General features: G+C 56.2%; 1 protein-coding gene across 1 annotated transcript in view; it reads right to left on the reverse strand.

The window, feature by feature from the left end:
* Positions 1-5,069: 5,069 nt before the first annotated feature.
* The window catches only part of LOC137663222 (protein Smaug homolog 1-like), a 49,195-nt gene continuing 40,100 nt past the window's right edge, over positions 5,070-14,164 (reverse strand). Inside the window, 4 exon segments of the mRNA XM_068400176.1 lie at positions 5,070-8,421; positions 10,576-10,659; positions 12,614-12,740; positions 13,040-13,241. Of these exon segments, the coding sequence (XP_068256277.1) occupies positions 8,393-8,421; positions 10,576-10,659; positions 12,614-12,740; positions 13,040-13,241 (442 nt within the window). The 3' untranslated portion in view covers positions 5,070-8,392.

The raw sequence follows: 14,164 nt of genomic DNA on the forward strand, positions 1-14,164 counted from the left end.
CTCTCATCCTATCACTTGTTACCTGGGAGAAGAGGCTGACCCCCCCACCTCGCTACAATCTCCTTTCAAGTATTCGAGGTGCAGCCTCACCTGTGCCGAGTACAGGGAGAAGCTGTACCTCACCGTGCAGCTGATGTGCCTTCAGCTCCCTTGTCCTGCAACGCCCGCGGCAGCCGGGCACCGACCTTCTGGAGAGCTGTGGGAGCGGGTGGAGGAGGTGACTTCCATGGCTGCAGCACGTCGATGTGTAGGAAAAAAGGCAAAATTTCTGTTTCCTGCATAAATAATGTTATCAGCGTCCAGCACGAGTGGCATTATCCCAAGTAGATTAGCCAAGGAATGACTGGGGGGGTGGGGGTGTCAGTATCTTTATGGTAAAACAACTGGTAAATTCAGTTTTACCCATTATTTTTACCTACTACAGGGAGGAAGGGATCGTCCTTTGTCTGTGTTTTCTGCTGTAGCCAGAGATATCACAACTTGTGTGGCCCACAGATACATTGATTATTGGGGGAAAAAAAAACCCCACAACACCCAACTTTGCCTTAAACAACTGCCCTGTTGGTGATACCTTCATAATGTCCCTGTGGGATGCATTTAAGATCTCCGTTTGTTTTTAAGGTTGTGTAGGGTGACAGCCTACACTAAGGCACTGGGTATACACTTCCCACAGAGACCTGAATCCACACAGCCACTGGGTGCCACCCCAGGCCCACGGCAGGCTGCAGGTCTGTGCTCTCCTGGGCTGGACCCTCCTTTGCTGATCTCTTCTCCATTGCTCATCGCCTGGGGAAGCAAACTGGGAAGGAAAAGGTTATTACCACAAGGAGCCAATGCAGCTGGAGGAGAGAAAAAGGACAGGGAAGGGTTTTGTAGGGAAGCAGCAGTGGGAGGGAGAGCTGACAAGGGGTTTGCAAAGGTCCTGGCTCCAGCTGGGTGATGGTCCAGGTCAGTGATGCGGCCAGCTGGGTCCCAGCCACCCATGCCCAGGGATGCACAGTCTGTGGCTCCCTCTGCTGAGCCCGGCCCCGAGCTCTGCTCGCCGTGGGAGAGGAGCAAGGGCTTTCGTGGAGGCTGGAAACACTATTTGGGGAGGCCTGGGGGTCACCCCGATGCCAGGCTGGGGGCACGTGGGGTGGGAGTAAGGGCACTCACTCCTCTGCTGCATCCTGCTGCCGGGTGATGCTGCCCTGGCAGTGACTGCCTGCCCATGCTGCCTCTGCGCTGGGATAGAGCTGGTTTGTCAAAAAAGCAGCTGCTGGCCTGCCAGGATGATCTTTTTTTTTAAAAAAAATTAAAATTGGCCAAAATTCTGTTTTCTGTAGGAAAGCAGGAATTCTGGCTGAGCCGGGCAGTTTCTCCTCTGACCAGGCTTGGTCAGCAGGGTGTTTTCTTAGAGAAAAGAGGGGAAAAAAAAAAATTCTGCTTTGCTCTTCCAGGCACCTGCAGGCTGTAAGCACGGCCCCGGCTCTGCCTGCGCTGGGCTTTGGGCTCCCTCCTCAGCCGGTGTGAAGCCGTGGGCCACCCGTCACCTCCTGCTCCCTTTGTGGGTGCAGCAGCAGCCAGCGCAGCTCTGGGACCATCTCCCCCCCCCAGATTGCACAGGGACGGGTGCTGTTGCTAGACCAGTCTAAGCCTCCATCACCAGGCACCTTACTGGGACACGCAGAGAGGTGGCCTCATCTTCACAAGGCTGCAAACTCTGCCCGTGTGGATGTATATGGCTGTATAGATGTAGGGCTTCCATTCTGATCCCGTGCCGGGACCTGGGACCTGCAGGGTGGACACAGGGACCACCAGCCCCGCTGCTTCCACCGCCCTGTGCGAGCGACTTGGGGAATAGGGAGGGGATTCTGCCCCTCTGCTCCGCTCTCGTGAGACCCCCCTGCAGTGCTGCGTCCAGCTCTGGGGCCCCCAACAGAAGAAGGACATGGAGCTGTTGGAGTGAGTCCAGAGGAGGCCACGAAGATGATCGGAGGGCTGGAGCACCTCTGCTATGGAGACAGGCTGAGAGAGTTGGGGCTGTTCAGCCTGGAGAAGAGAAGGCTCCAGGGAGACCTTCTAGCACCTTCCAGTACCTGAAGGGGCTACAGGAAAGTGGGAGAGGGGCTTTTTACAAGGGCATGGAGTGACAGGACGAGGGGGAACGGTTTTAAACTGAAAGAGGGGAGATTTAGATGAGATCTTAGGAAGAAATTCTTTGCTGTGAGGGTGGTGAGACCCTGGCCCAGGTTGCCCAGAGAAGCTGTGGCTGCCCCCTCCCTGGCAGTGTTCAAGGCCAGGTTGGATGGGGCTTGGAGCAACCTGGTCTGGTGGAAGGTGTCCCTGCCTGTGGCAGGGGCTGGAACTAGATGATCTTTAAGGTCCCTTCCAACCCAAACCATCCTGTGATTCTATGACAAATTAATTACTCCTTGAACTCCAGGAGCTCTCCTGGCAAAGCCCTATTTTGAGTAAAAACTTCCCTGCAGTGGCAATCTCTGCTCACCGCCGCTGATCAGTTGCTCCCCTGGCTCTTCCCCTCGCTGTTAACCACCAGGAACTTGTACCCACCCGGGAGCCTGGGGTTAGGGCCGAAGGGACAAGAGCATCCCTTGGAGGGTGCACCTGGGGCTGCGCTGGCTCGTAAGGGCCAGGGGTGCTTCCCCATCACCCTTTGGGGTTAGATGTAGGAGCATCTTTAAATAGAAGGGGCTTGAGGACATGCTTTTGGGGTACTTGGCCTCATCAGCATTTGTGGGGGGGGGGGAGCTTGCTGGGAGCCTCTTCCAAGGAGAAGCAGTGGATGAGGCTTTCAAACAATCTGAAGATCTGAAGAAGCCCCATGTTTGCAGGTTCTGCTCATCATGGGGGACATCAGCCACGCTGACGTCTGCTGGAGGGACACCGCAGCAGGGGCCAGGCCACCCAGGAGGTCTCTGAAGGCCACCCATGATGTTGTCCTGACAGAGGCAAGCAAGGGGAGACACTCTACTGCAGCTCGTGCTTGCAACTGGAGGGGATATGAAGGTCAGGGACAGCGCTGGATGCCCAAGGAGCCCCTGACACAACTCAGACATTGAAAGGAACTGCACAGAGGTGGAAGCAGAGAGCCTGGGAGAAGTGTAGGGACACGGTGTGGACATCCAGGGATGGGGTCTGGGAAGCCAAAGCTCACCTGGCCTTGGATCTGGTGAGGAATGTTGACATGCACAAGTCCACGGGGCTTGGTGGACTGCACCCATGGGTGCTGCAGGAGCCACTGCAAGGCCACTGTTAGTGATCTCGGAAAGGCCACGGTGATCAGGGAGGGTTCTGAGGACTGGGAGAGCAAAAGTCACTCCTTTCCTCAATGACAAGGAGGCTCTGGGAGCTGCAGGCCCATCAGCTTCACCTTCACCTCCATGAAGGTGGTGGAACAACTAGTCCTGGACACCATTTCCAGACACCTGAAGGACAAGGTGATGGGGAGCAGTCAGCGTGGCTTCACAAGGGAACATGAGCCCATCCAGCCTTCTGCGGTGCAGTGACTGGACCAGGGGGCGAGGGCAGAGCAGTGGGTGCTTTATCTTGACTTCAGTGAGGCTTTTGGCATCATGTCCCACAACACCTTCATGGACAAGCTGATGAGGTACAAGCTGGGTAAGTGGCCATTGATGTGGGTTGAAAACTGGCTGGCCAGCCAGGCTCGGAGGGCTGGGTTCACTGGCACAAAGTCCAGCTGGAGACTGGTTGCTAGTGGTGTACCCCAGGGGTCAATAATGGGGCCAACTACTCTTTAACCTCATCATTAAAGACCTGGACACCGGGACAGAGTGCGCCCCTCAGCACGTCTGCAGATAATACAGCGGTTGATGCACCAGAGAGTCATGCAGCCGTTCAGGGGGACCTGGACAGGCTGCAGAAGTGGGCTGAGAGGAACTCATGAAGCTCAGTAAGGGGCCAGGGCCCTCTGGTGAGGTATAAACCCCACGCACCAGAGCACACTGGGGGCTGACCGGGTGGAAAGCAGCTTTGCAGAGAAGGACCCGGGTGTCCTAGTGGACACCAAGCTGACCATGAGCCAGTCATCCAACCTCACAGCAAAGGTGGCCACCAGCATCCTGGGCGGGCTGCATTAAGACCATCTCCAGCAGGTTGAGGGTGGGGTGATCCTGCCCCTCTGCTCATCACTGGGGAGACACATCTGGTGTGCTGGGCTCCCCAATACAGGAGGGACAGGGACACAGGAGTGCAGCGAATGGCCAAGCTGATGATTTACAGCTTGGAGTGGCTGAGAAGATCCCACAGGAGCTGGGCTTGGTCAGCCTGGAGAAGGGGAGGAGGGGGTCTGTCTTACTGATGTGTCTGATCCAGGGGCATAAAGAATCACAGAATCAACCAGGTTGGAAGAGACCTCTGGGATCATCGAGTCCAACCATTGCCCTGACACGACCATGGTCAACTAGACCAGGGCACTAAGTGCCATGTGCAGTCTTTTCTTAAACCCCTCCAGAGATGGTGACTCCACCACCTCCCTGGGCAGCCCCTTCCAATGTCTAATGACCCTTGCTGAGAAGAAATGCTTCCTAATGTCCAACCTGAACCTCCCCTGGCGAAGCCTGAGGCTGTGTCCTCTTGTCCTATAGCTAGTTGCCTGGGAGAAGAGGCCGACTCCCATTGCGCTACAACCTCCCTTCAGGTAGTTGTAGACTGCACTAAGGTCACCCCTGAGCCTCCTCTTCTCCACACTAAACACCCCCAGCTCCCTCAGCTGTTCCTCATAGGTCAGACCCTCCAGACCCTTCACCAGCTTGGTCGCCCTCCTCTGGACTCGCTCCAGCACCTCAACATCTTTCTTGAAGTGCGGGAGGCAACGGCCACAAGCTGAAATACAAGAAATCCCATTTACATGTCAGAAAAAGCCTTTTTTTTTAACCCCAACTGTGGTCTAACCCTGCCCCAGGCTGCCTGGAGAGGTTCTGCAGCCACCACCCCTGAGGGAACCAGCCCTGAGCATCCGGCCATTTATTTTATTCTCATTTTTTTTTTTAGTACGAGGCCGTATCTGCCAAAAAAACGAGCGTAAATAAGGAGGCGCCACACCCCGGTGTTACAAAACCTTGTATTAATCATCTCCCTTCGCTTTCAATAGCCCGTTGATATGAAATATAGCCATGAGTCCTAGTTACATGGGAGGGACCGAGGAATAAATACATCGGAGCAAGTCGAAACCACGAGGGGAACAACATTTGAAAACTGTACACTTGCAAAGACCGGCAGCTCCAACCATTAGTATGTCTTTATATCGGGAAGCTTTTACATGTAACAAACATGCTATTGCCATATATGACCCCCCCCACCGAAAAAAAAAAAAGAATTTTAAAAAATATGCATTGCTCGGCAACATTAACTAGGCAAAAATAGTTCTTTGTGCACTAACTTTGTACAGAAAAACCAGGACTAAAGGCATGCATGTACAATAAAAGGCTGCCCGGGAACGGCATGCAACAGAAGAGAGGTCCAAGCTTTTTAAAGTAAGCTTACAATATGCATAAATACATAAGGGTTATATATATTAATAAGGGAGGAAGTATTCTGTTTAACATTATTAACATTCCTGTTTTTATTATTTTTTTTTATTTTTTCTTCCTATTCCTCCCAGAGGAATACACATTCACCTTTAAGTAAAGATAAAGGAATACAAAAAAATAAAACTCCACTTTGCAAACTCTCGATGACTCGGATAGAAAAAAAAAACAAAAAAAATCAATTTTAGTGTTAGCATCGCTGTGTGCAAATTACAGAACGGCTGCAGGACCCACTTCCCATCGTCAGGCACATTCCGAAAGCCAAAAAAAAAACCCCCAAAAAACCCAAAACTGGGGCAGGGAGAAAGGTGACAAACACAAAGAGGTTCCCGACGTGCTGACCGAGGCGTAAATCACAGTTTGGGAGTTTCCTGCTGGATGCTGGCTGGGCTTAATCCCCCTCCTAAGATTATTTTCATGACCAAGCCAAGGCAAAGCCCAGCTCAAGCCCAGCCGAGCTCAGGGCTTGTCCCCAGTGAGGGGAAGGACACCTCGAAATAAAAGGGTTATTTTTTTCAGACCCAAGGACACTCGGGCCCACGGCACCGGGGGCACAGCACCAGTAAAAGGTCCCCGGCGGGTGCTGGGGGAGAGCAGGGCAGGGGACATGCCCCGACACGGAGGGTCCCCAGCATCTCCCTCGCGTGGCACCGACAGTCGCACGTGGGGTGGGTACAAAAAAGAAAGGCACTGCCGCGTTATTACTGAGGGCTTGACTTCACAGCTCACTCATGCAACTGCTTTTTGTTTGTTTTTTTTTCTTTTTTTTCTTTTTATAAATAATTTTTATTTTCTTTTAGGATTCAAGGTTTTATTATTTCTTTTTTTTTTTCAAACTTCTCTGCTGCCCGCACGCAGCACAGGCAGCCCAGAGCCACGCAGGACTTCCTGAACGCAAATGAAGCCATTTTTTTTGTTTTTAACCTAAAAAAAAAAACCCCAAGAACAGCAAACACAACTAAGGCATTATTAACCTATACACTGTAAATGGAAAATACGCTTTTTTTTTTTTAACAAAAGGAAAAAAAAAAACAATTGAATTATTTGGTGGTTGTTAATAACAGACATTATCATGGTGACCAGCCATAGCACGTTATTAGGTAATATATCCAAAATAATCTCTCTTTAACAATCACATACCCTCAGCGAAGGAATAAATAGAATTTCAGCTCCGCAAACACATCGGAGCCTCCCCGTGGGGAAGGCTCCAGCTACGGCGGTTGTGTTCACCCACCCTGGGGGTGCCCGGGGGGGGCTGACCCAGGTCCCCAGCCCCCTGCCCGGCCCCCCCTTCGCCTTCACCTCCTCACACCACCTCCCGACCTCCCCCACCTTCGGGTTTGCCCTCCTCTGCTCCCCACCACAACACCCCCCATCTCCTGCCCACCGGGAACCAGGACACCAAGGGACAGCAAACACAGAACATCATGGCATTTGGCACTTGGTGGTGGGTTTGGTTTGTTTTTTTTAAGAAAAAAATACTTAAAAATGCTGCATGGCAAATGGGGTCACACATAGCCCAGCCCCGCCGGCTCCCCCGTAGCCCCCAGCCCCGCTCCGGCCGGTCCCGGCACACGCCGCTGCCCATCGGTGCTCACGGGCCGAGCCCATCTCGGAAATATCACCTCCTGTCATTAATTAATTTAAAATTATTATTAGTCCTTCACTGCATCCATCAGAGGACTCGGAGCAGCAGCGGGACAGGCGAAGCCGGCGCTACGCCGAGCATCACCGCGGGCACTGACTGCTTTTCTGGCCCCCATCTCGCTTCGAGCACGGGCTCGAGCTGTGCCGTGATGGGTTTTTACCTATTTAATGCCCATGGACCAAATTTAGCTCCTCGTTCTAAGCAGCGACGGACGAGGGGGCAGCCGAGCCACTGTCACCCACGTGTCCCCCCTGGCATGTTTAATGCCAAGGAAACAGGACTGTGGAGGTGTATTTCGGTGCCCTTTGGGGCTTGGTTGTTATTTGGCTAAATAAAAGCGCACGCTCGCTGCCAAGCCTCCTCCATCCCTCACTAGGGGCTGGTGAAGCCCATCACCGCTGCGTTGTGGCTGCGGGCTGGGGCAGATGTGTAAAGCCAGATGCAGCACCTTCCCGGTACCCGCGCGGGCAAGGCAAGAGACAAGGAAACTCACCCAGCGTTCCCCGCCCCCCCCCAGCTTCGCCGACATCCCCCACCGGGCGAGACGTCCCCCCCACATCCCCGCACCCACGCCGGGGGTGCAGGGACGGGGACCGACCCTCCGCCGCCCCGTGCACAACGCTGCCTCGGAACTGCGAATGCTCTTGGCTAAACTGAAAGGAAATTTGGGGGTTATTTTTTTAAACTCTCAGCTTGCCGGGGCCAGTCCGTGCCTGAACGCAACGAAACTCAAGGGATGGGACCACCGGCCCCGAAGTCCCCGGCGGGACAGGCAAATCCTCCCCAAAGGGATTTTTGGTCATACACACCCGCGGGATATTCAATATTCACTCGTATCCTCATCAGAAAGGGGGTTTGCCCACGGTGCTCCGGCGAACCCTCTGCTGCCAGCACTCTCCTGCCGCATCCCCCCCCCAACCCTCCCCACGCTTTTTCATCATCATCAATTTTTTTTTGACATTTTTTTTTTTTTCCCCTCTAGCATGGATGTAATAAATGACAACACAAATTCCAAGTCTAATGATATGTTCACAAGGACAATCTACACATTCACAAAATTAAAACAGGAGAGAGAGAGAGAGAAAGAGAGAGGAGAAAGGATGCAGGCTATCGCTGAGGCTCCCTGCAAGCCCCGACCTCGCCGCTGGACCCGCAGCAGTTGTTCTCCTGGCCAGCGTCCCCGTCGCGACGCCTTCTAGATCGTGGAGGTTCGGTCAACACCATCTGCAAGCGGGAAGGCAGAGTTAGGAGCAGCCCCGGTGAGCAGCCGTTCTCGGTGCACCAGTACCCCCCGACCTGGGGATGGAGGGGATGGACCCCCCGGAGCACCCCCCAACCCACGGCCCCTGTGGCAAGGTGGCACCACGAGGCCACCCCCAGCCCCCATCACCCCAAGGGGGTGCAGAAGGGTTTTGGGGTGTCAGGACTCTGCCGCTGCCTCGGTGCCACCGTCTGTCCCCACCTCATGGTAGCCCCCCAGCTGCTGTCCCAACACCGTCCACGCCTTCTGCCCCGTCCCCATGGCACCTTTCCCGGGAGCAGAGGGGGTTTCTGGGCAGCCTGGACTTGCCCTACAGCGGGACAAGGTCCTGACCCACTGCCCAGGAGCAGGGGTACGGGGACAGAGCCGGTCCCGGGGGGCTGCCCCGTCCACCAGCTAACCCAGCCCTGCACCGCCCGCACCGCAGAGGATGCAAAATTTCCCTCCATTTGACGACCACGGCAGGAAAAAAAACCCCGGGGGTTGTTTCTGTCCCCCCAGAGCCCCCGTCCCCAGCGCCCCGTGACAGCAGGGACACTGCCAGCCACAGCCCCGAGCCCAGGAGCGGGGGCTCCACCACCCATCCCGAAGCCACACAAACCACCCTGGTGCCAGCAGCCCCCTCTCCTCCACCCCCCAGGGCACCAGCAACTCTTATGGGGCCAGAAATCCACCCCCAGCAGCATTTCCAACCCTCCATCCCCCCGTCCCCCACCCCAAACCCCCGTCCCCGGGATGGAGAGTGGCAGCGGGGGTGGCTCCCGGGGCAGCCCCAGAACAGAGCGCTCCCTGTTACCCTACCCAGGGCATCACGGCCGCCTCCCTCCTTAAGACTAAAAACAAACAGGTTTGTTACACCTTTTTTTTTTCTCCCCCGAAGGTTTATTTTTAAGAGCTATTTATAGCACGACCGGTTTGGAGAGGCTCGGGGTATGCGACCTGGAAAAAAAACAGCTCAGAGGAATGGTACCCTGCAGAGAGAGCTAAGCCTCGCCTGGGCACACGCCAGAGAAACGCTGCGGTGACACAAGTGTCCTTGTTTTCCCGGCCGGGGATGATGCCGTGGAGCTGCCAGGGCCCTGCTGCCTCTCACAGTCCTTGTTCTCGTGTCCCTGTCCCCGGGCCAGGCTGTCACATCGCTGCAGGGAGCGGAGCCCGGCAGCACGATCCTCCCAAGGGCTCCCGTCCTCAACCGCTCGCCGCAGTCCGGGGATTGCCGGGGTGAGAGCCCAGCTGGTTATTCGGGAGGGTCTGGGTGATGTCGGTGGCCGCGCTCATCCCATCACCGGGGGGTCATCGCTCGTGCTGGGGTGTCCGGTGCATCGGCGAGGGGCACCGGGCGCTTTTGGAGCCGGTGCTTTTTGCCGTGCCAGCCTCTCCCATCACGCTGCCGCTGCCTTTTCCACCTTCCCTGCCCGTTTTTGCGCCTGGTCCTGCTCCCTCTCCCTCCCCGCCCGGGCTGGCACCTGCAGCTGCCTCAGATGCGGGTGAGGAGCCCAGCGCCCGGCACAGCACCCGGCACAGCGCCAGCCCCGTGCCTCAGGGCTCCCAACACCCCCCGGCCAAACGCTGGTGGCAGAAGGGTAAAATACTCCAAAGCCTGTGAACTGTTTGAGTGCTCCGGTGGCAAGGGCTTTATCGAGAGCTAACAACAAACTAGCAAGCTAATACTAATTATTATTAGCAAGCTAACTAGTGGCTAATAAGCACGGACTCCAATAGTGCTGGGTGCGATCCCTGCGTTCGGTTTTACCCCTCTGCCCCCACTACCTTGCTGAGAGAAGCCAATGTCCCCGTCTGACTACCCTCGGGAGCATCTTTGGGAGCATCCTTGGGAGCATCCCAGGAACATCCCTGGCAGCATCCTGGGAGCATCCTCAGGAGGATCCCTGGACCATCCCCGGGAGCATCCCAGGAGCATCCCCACGAGCATCCCAGGAGCATCCCCGGGAGCATCTCCAGGCACATCCCTACATCCAGCCCCACCGCCGTCCCGTCCCCTCACAGCCACAGCCTGTCCCAGCTTTTTGGGGGCGCAGGGCAGGGGCAGGTGCCGGGGGGCTCAGCAGAGGCGGCGTGGACGTGCTGGAAGAGCCCGAGGAGGAGGGAGTGCTCACCGCTGAGCGCGTGCTCCGTCATGCTCAGGCACAGGGACTCCAGCCTGTTGTTGATGTCAGGTTCAGTCACCGGCACCTGGAACTCTGCAGGGAGAAAGGGACAGGAGACCTTGGTCAGGGGACTGGGCAGGGACCCTGCCTGCCTGCCCTGCACCCCCTGCCCGCTCTGCTGCCATCGGCGTGGGCGCATGGGGGGTCTGGCATTCACCGCTCCCCCGTTTAAGGGGTAAATCTGGGGAGACTCACTGGCACTGCAGCAGGAGGTGGATGGAAACGAGGGGTTCAGGCACTGGTGAGAGATGCTGGGGGGGGAGCTGGGGCGAGAGCAGGACCTGCCGCCCTGGGAGGGTGAGCCCCGGGCTCTCCCTTTGCTCAGGCCCTGCAAAATTCCTCGATACATGTAAGATGTTCCAGTGGCCCCAGGGAGCAGTGGGGCTGGGAGCTGCCCGTGCAGGCAGCGTTCAGACGTGGGATGGCAGCACAGACCGGCAGAGCCACCGCCCGGCTTTCCCGTGGCCAGTGTGGCCGCCGCTCGGTTGCCCACAGCCCCGCTGCCACGTCCCTGGGGGTGTCAGCACAAAAAAAAAGGGGGGGGATGAAGTTTGGTGGGCTGCAACGCCCTGGGCTGATCCATCCAGGACCAAATTGCTCCCCACAGCTGCAAATACAGCTTTTGCTACCACTGGACGACATCTCCTGCTTGCCACGGGCTCACAGGAACACGGGCTGAGATCCAGGAGGGCTGAGGTCCCCGCAGCCTGACCAGAAGCACCTCAGGAGCCCAGCACCACATTATTACTTATTTTCCTCATGACTCGGCCCACATCTTCGGCTCCCTAATCCTCCTACGCCCTCATCCACTGCAGGCTCACCCGCAAAGAGAAACCTATTTATTGTCCTTCAGTGCCTGCAGAAACGTGCCCTTGTCCTGGTGTTCAATCAATACCGGAGAACAGACACCGCTTTTGCTGGACAGGACATTTCTGCCTAAATTATGCAGTTAAAACACGGCAGGCATGTGATGCGAGGGGAGCTGCCAAGCTGAAACCATGGCAGAAGCTTATGGATGAGGTTTAGTTTACTGGGGGAGGTGGGTGTAACGCCCAGGCCAGGTTGGGCGAGGCTTTGAGCAACCTGGTCTGGTGGAAGGTGTCCCTGCCCGTGGCAGGGGAGTTGGAACTGGATGGTCTTTAAGGTCCTTTCCAACCCAAACCATTCTGTGATTCTATGTTTCTATAAGCGTGTTGGTAAGAAAAGTCACGCTTAAAGGCTAATGAAGGGATACAGAGAGAAAAAGGCATGAATGTCCTCACGGGAAGGATGCTCCAGGGTCAGCAGGACCCCCACGAATCAGAGGATGCTCCTACACACGGGAGCATTTTGGTTTGGGAAGGAAGGTCCAACACAGTGCCATTTCCCTTCACACACATTGCGAAAAGAATTTCCCTCAAGTGCACAAAGTCAGTCCCTCTGCACTGGGTCTCCATGTCCACGCGTGAGCAAAAAAGGTGATGGAAGAGCTGCCACCTTCCCCGCCTGCCACGAAGCCCCTCAGAAGCAAGCTGGGTAAGGCACCAGCACCGTTATGTATAGGGCCAGGACGTTATATATAGGGTCACAAATCCCTCTGGTGATGTCTCCGGTTCAATCAGCCCAGTAATCTGACCAGTGTCAAAGTCACCCGGCTCGGGCACAGAACCACAGAATCAATGAGGTTGGAAGAGCCCTCTGGGATCATCGAGTCCAACCATTGCCCTGACACCACCATGTCAACTAGACCATGACACTAAGTGCCATGTCCAGTCTTTTCTTAAACACCTCCAGAGATGGTGACTCCACCACAGAATCACAGAATCAACCAGGTTGGAAGAGACCTCTGGGATCATCGAGTCCAACCATTGCAAGCGTGCCGGAGCGCGCCAGGCTGCCACGGGGGATGCCCCTGCGGCGAGGTTCTCCAGCACGGCTCCTTACACACAGCCTCCCCTTGTCTCACTGGTCTGAGGGTAAGGGAAAAAAGCAAATTCCTGCTTCCTACCTGGCTGCTGAAACATCAGCATGGTCTGCGGGGAGGTGTGGACCGGCAGCGAGCGCGTCCTTTGCACCGAGCTGTGGCTCCGGCTGGGCATGCTGTTGCTGCCCCCGGGGTTGGCAAACCAGAGGTTCTGTGGGGAAGCAAACGAAAAAGGGGTGTGGGATGTAAAGCGGAGGCCTCTGTGCCATGTATTTATAACCTCCTTGGGCTCATCTCGCCCCCCTGCCCCTCTCACTTTGTCCCCCTCCTGCCAGCCCCTCTTCTGCGTCCCACCGCACAGAGAGCGCAGCCCGAGCGCCTGCAAACTGCTCTTGTTTGCTGGAAAAGGGGAAAAAAAGGGGGGACCTGGACAAGTCAGAGGGGGAAAAAGCAAAGGAAGCTTGTGGGGAAGGGATGGAAAAGCTGGAGATGCTGCGAACGCCGACCAACCTGTCTGCCTTGCTTGAGGATGGCGGGGCTGGCGGCGGGGCTGCGCTGGGGGGTGCCCAGCAGCCCACTGGGGCCCAGCAGCCCCAGCCGGGCGGTGGGGAGGTTGCGGGAGGGAATCTGGAACTGGCGGGGGTTTCGCCGGCCCAGTCCTGTCCCCGCGGATCCGGCTGTCGGTAAGGAGTTCGACTGGCCAAAGCCTCGGCTGCGGAGAGAGAGAAAAGCGCCGAGGGTGAGAAATCAGCCCCTGCGAGCGAGGGGACGGTGCTGCGGGGTGAGTGGCTGGGTGGGTGCGCTCAGACCAACAGCCAGACGTCCCGAGGGTGCCCTTGCGTTGCTGCGAAGCTCTGAACTGATACTCACCACCCCACACCCTGGACTGATGCTCACCACCCCATGACCATCCCATGGCCATGGGCTCACCGTAAGGATATAAATTCAGAATCAGAATCAGCATCAGTCAGGTTGGAAGAGCCCTCTGGGATCATCGAGTCCAACCATTGCCTTGACACCACCATGTCAACTAGACCATGGCACTAAGTGCCATGTCCAGTCTTTTCTTAAACACCTCCAGAGATGGTGACTCCACCACCTCCCTGGGCAGCCCCTTCCAATGGCTAATGACCCTTGCTGAAAAGAAATGCTTCCTAAAGTCCAACCTGAACCTCCCCTGGCAAAGCTTGAGGCTGTGTCCTCTCGTCCTAGCGCTAGTTGCCTGGGAGAAGAGGCCGACTCCCACTCCACTACAACCTCCCTTCAGGTAGCTGTAGACTGCAATAAGGTCACCTCTGAGCCTCCTCTTCTCCAGGCTAAACAACCCCAGCTCCCTCAGCCGTTCCTCGTAGGTCAGACCCTCCAGACCCTCCACCAGCTTGGTCGCCCTCCTCTGCACTTGCTCCAACACCTCAACATCTTTCTTGAAGTGCAGGGCCCAGAACTGGACACAGGATTCAAGGTGCGGTCTCACCAGTGCCGAGTACAGAGGGACGATCACTTCCCCAGACCGGCTGGCTACACTATTCCTGATAGAGGCCAGGATGCCATTGGCCTTCTTGGCCACCTGGGCACACTGCTGGCTCACGTTCAGCCGGCTGTCAATCAGCACCCCCAGGTCTCTTTCTAACCACT

The sequence above is a fragment of the Nyctibius grandis genome, chromosome 4 (genome assembly GCF_013368605.1).
Source record: "Nyctibius grandis isolate bNycGra1 chromosome 4, bNycGra1.pri, whole genome shotgun sequence".
In the NCBI taxonomy this organism is placed as follows: domain Eukaryota; kingdom Metazoa; phylum Chordata; class Aves; order Nyctibiiformes; family Nyctibiidae; genus Nyctibius; species Nyctibius grandis.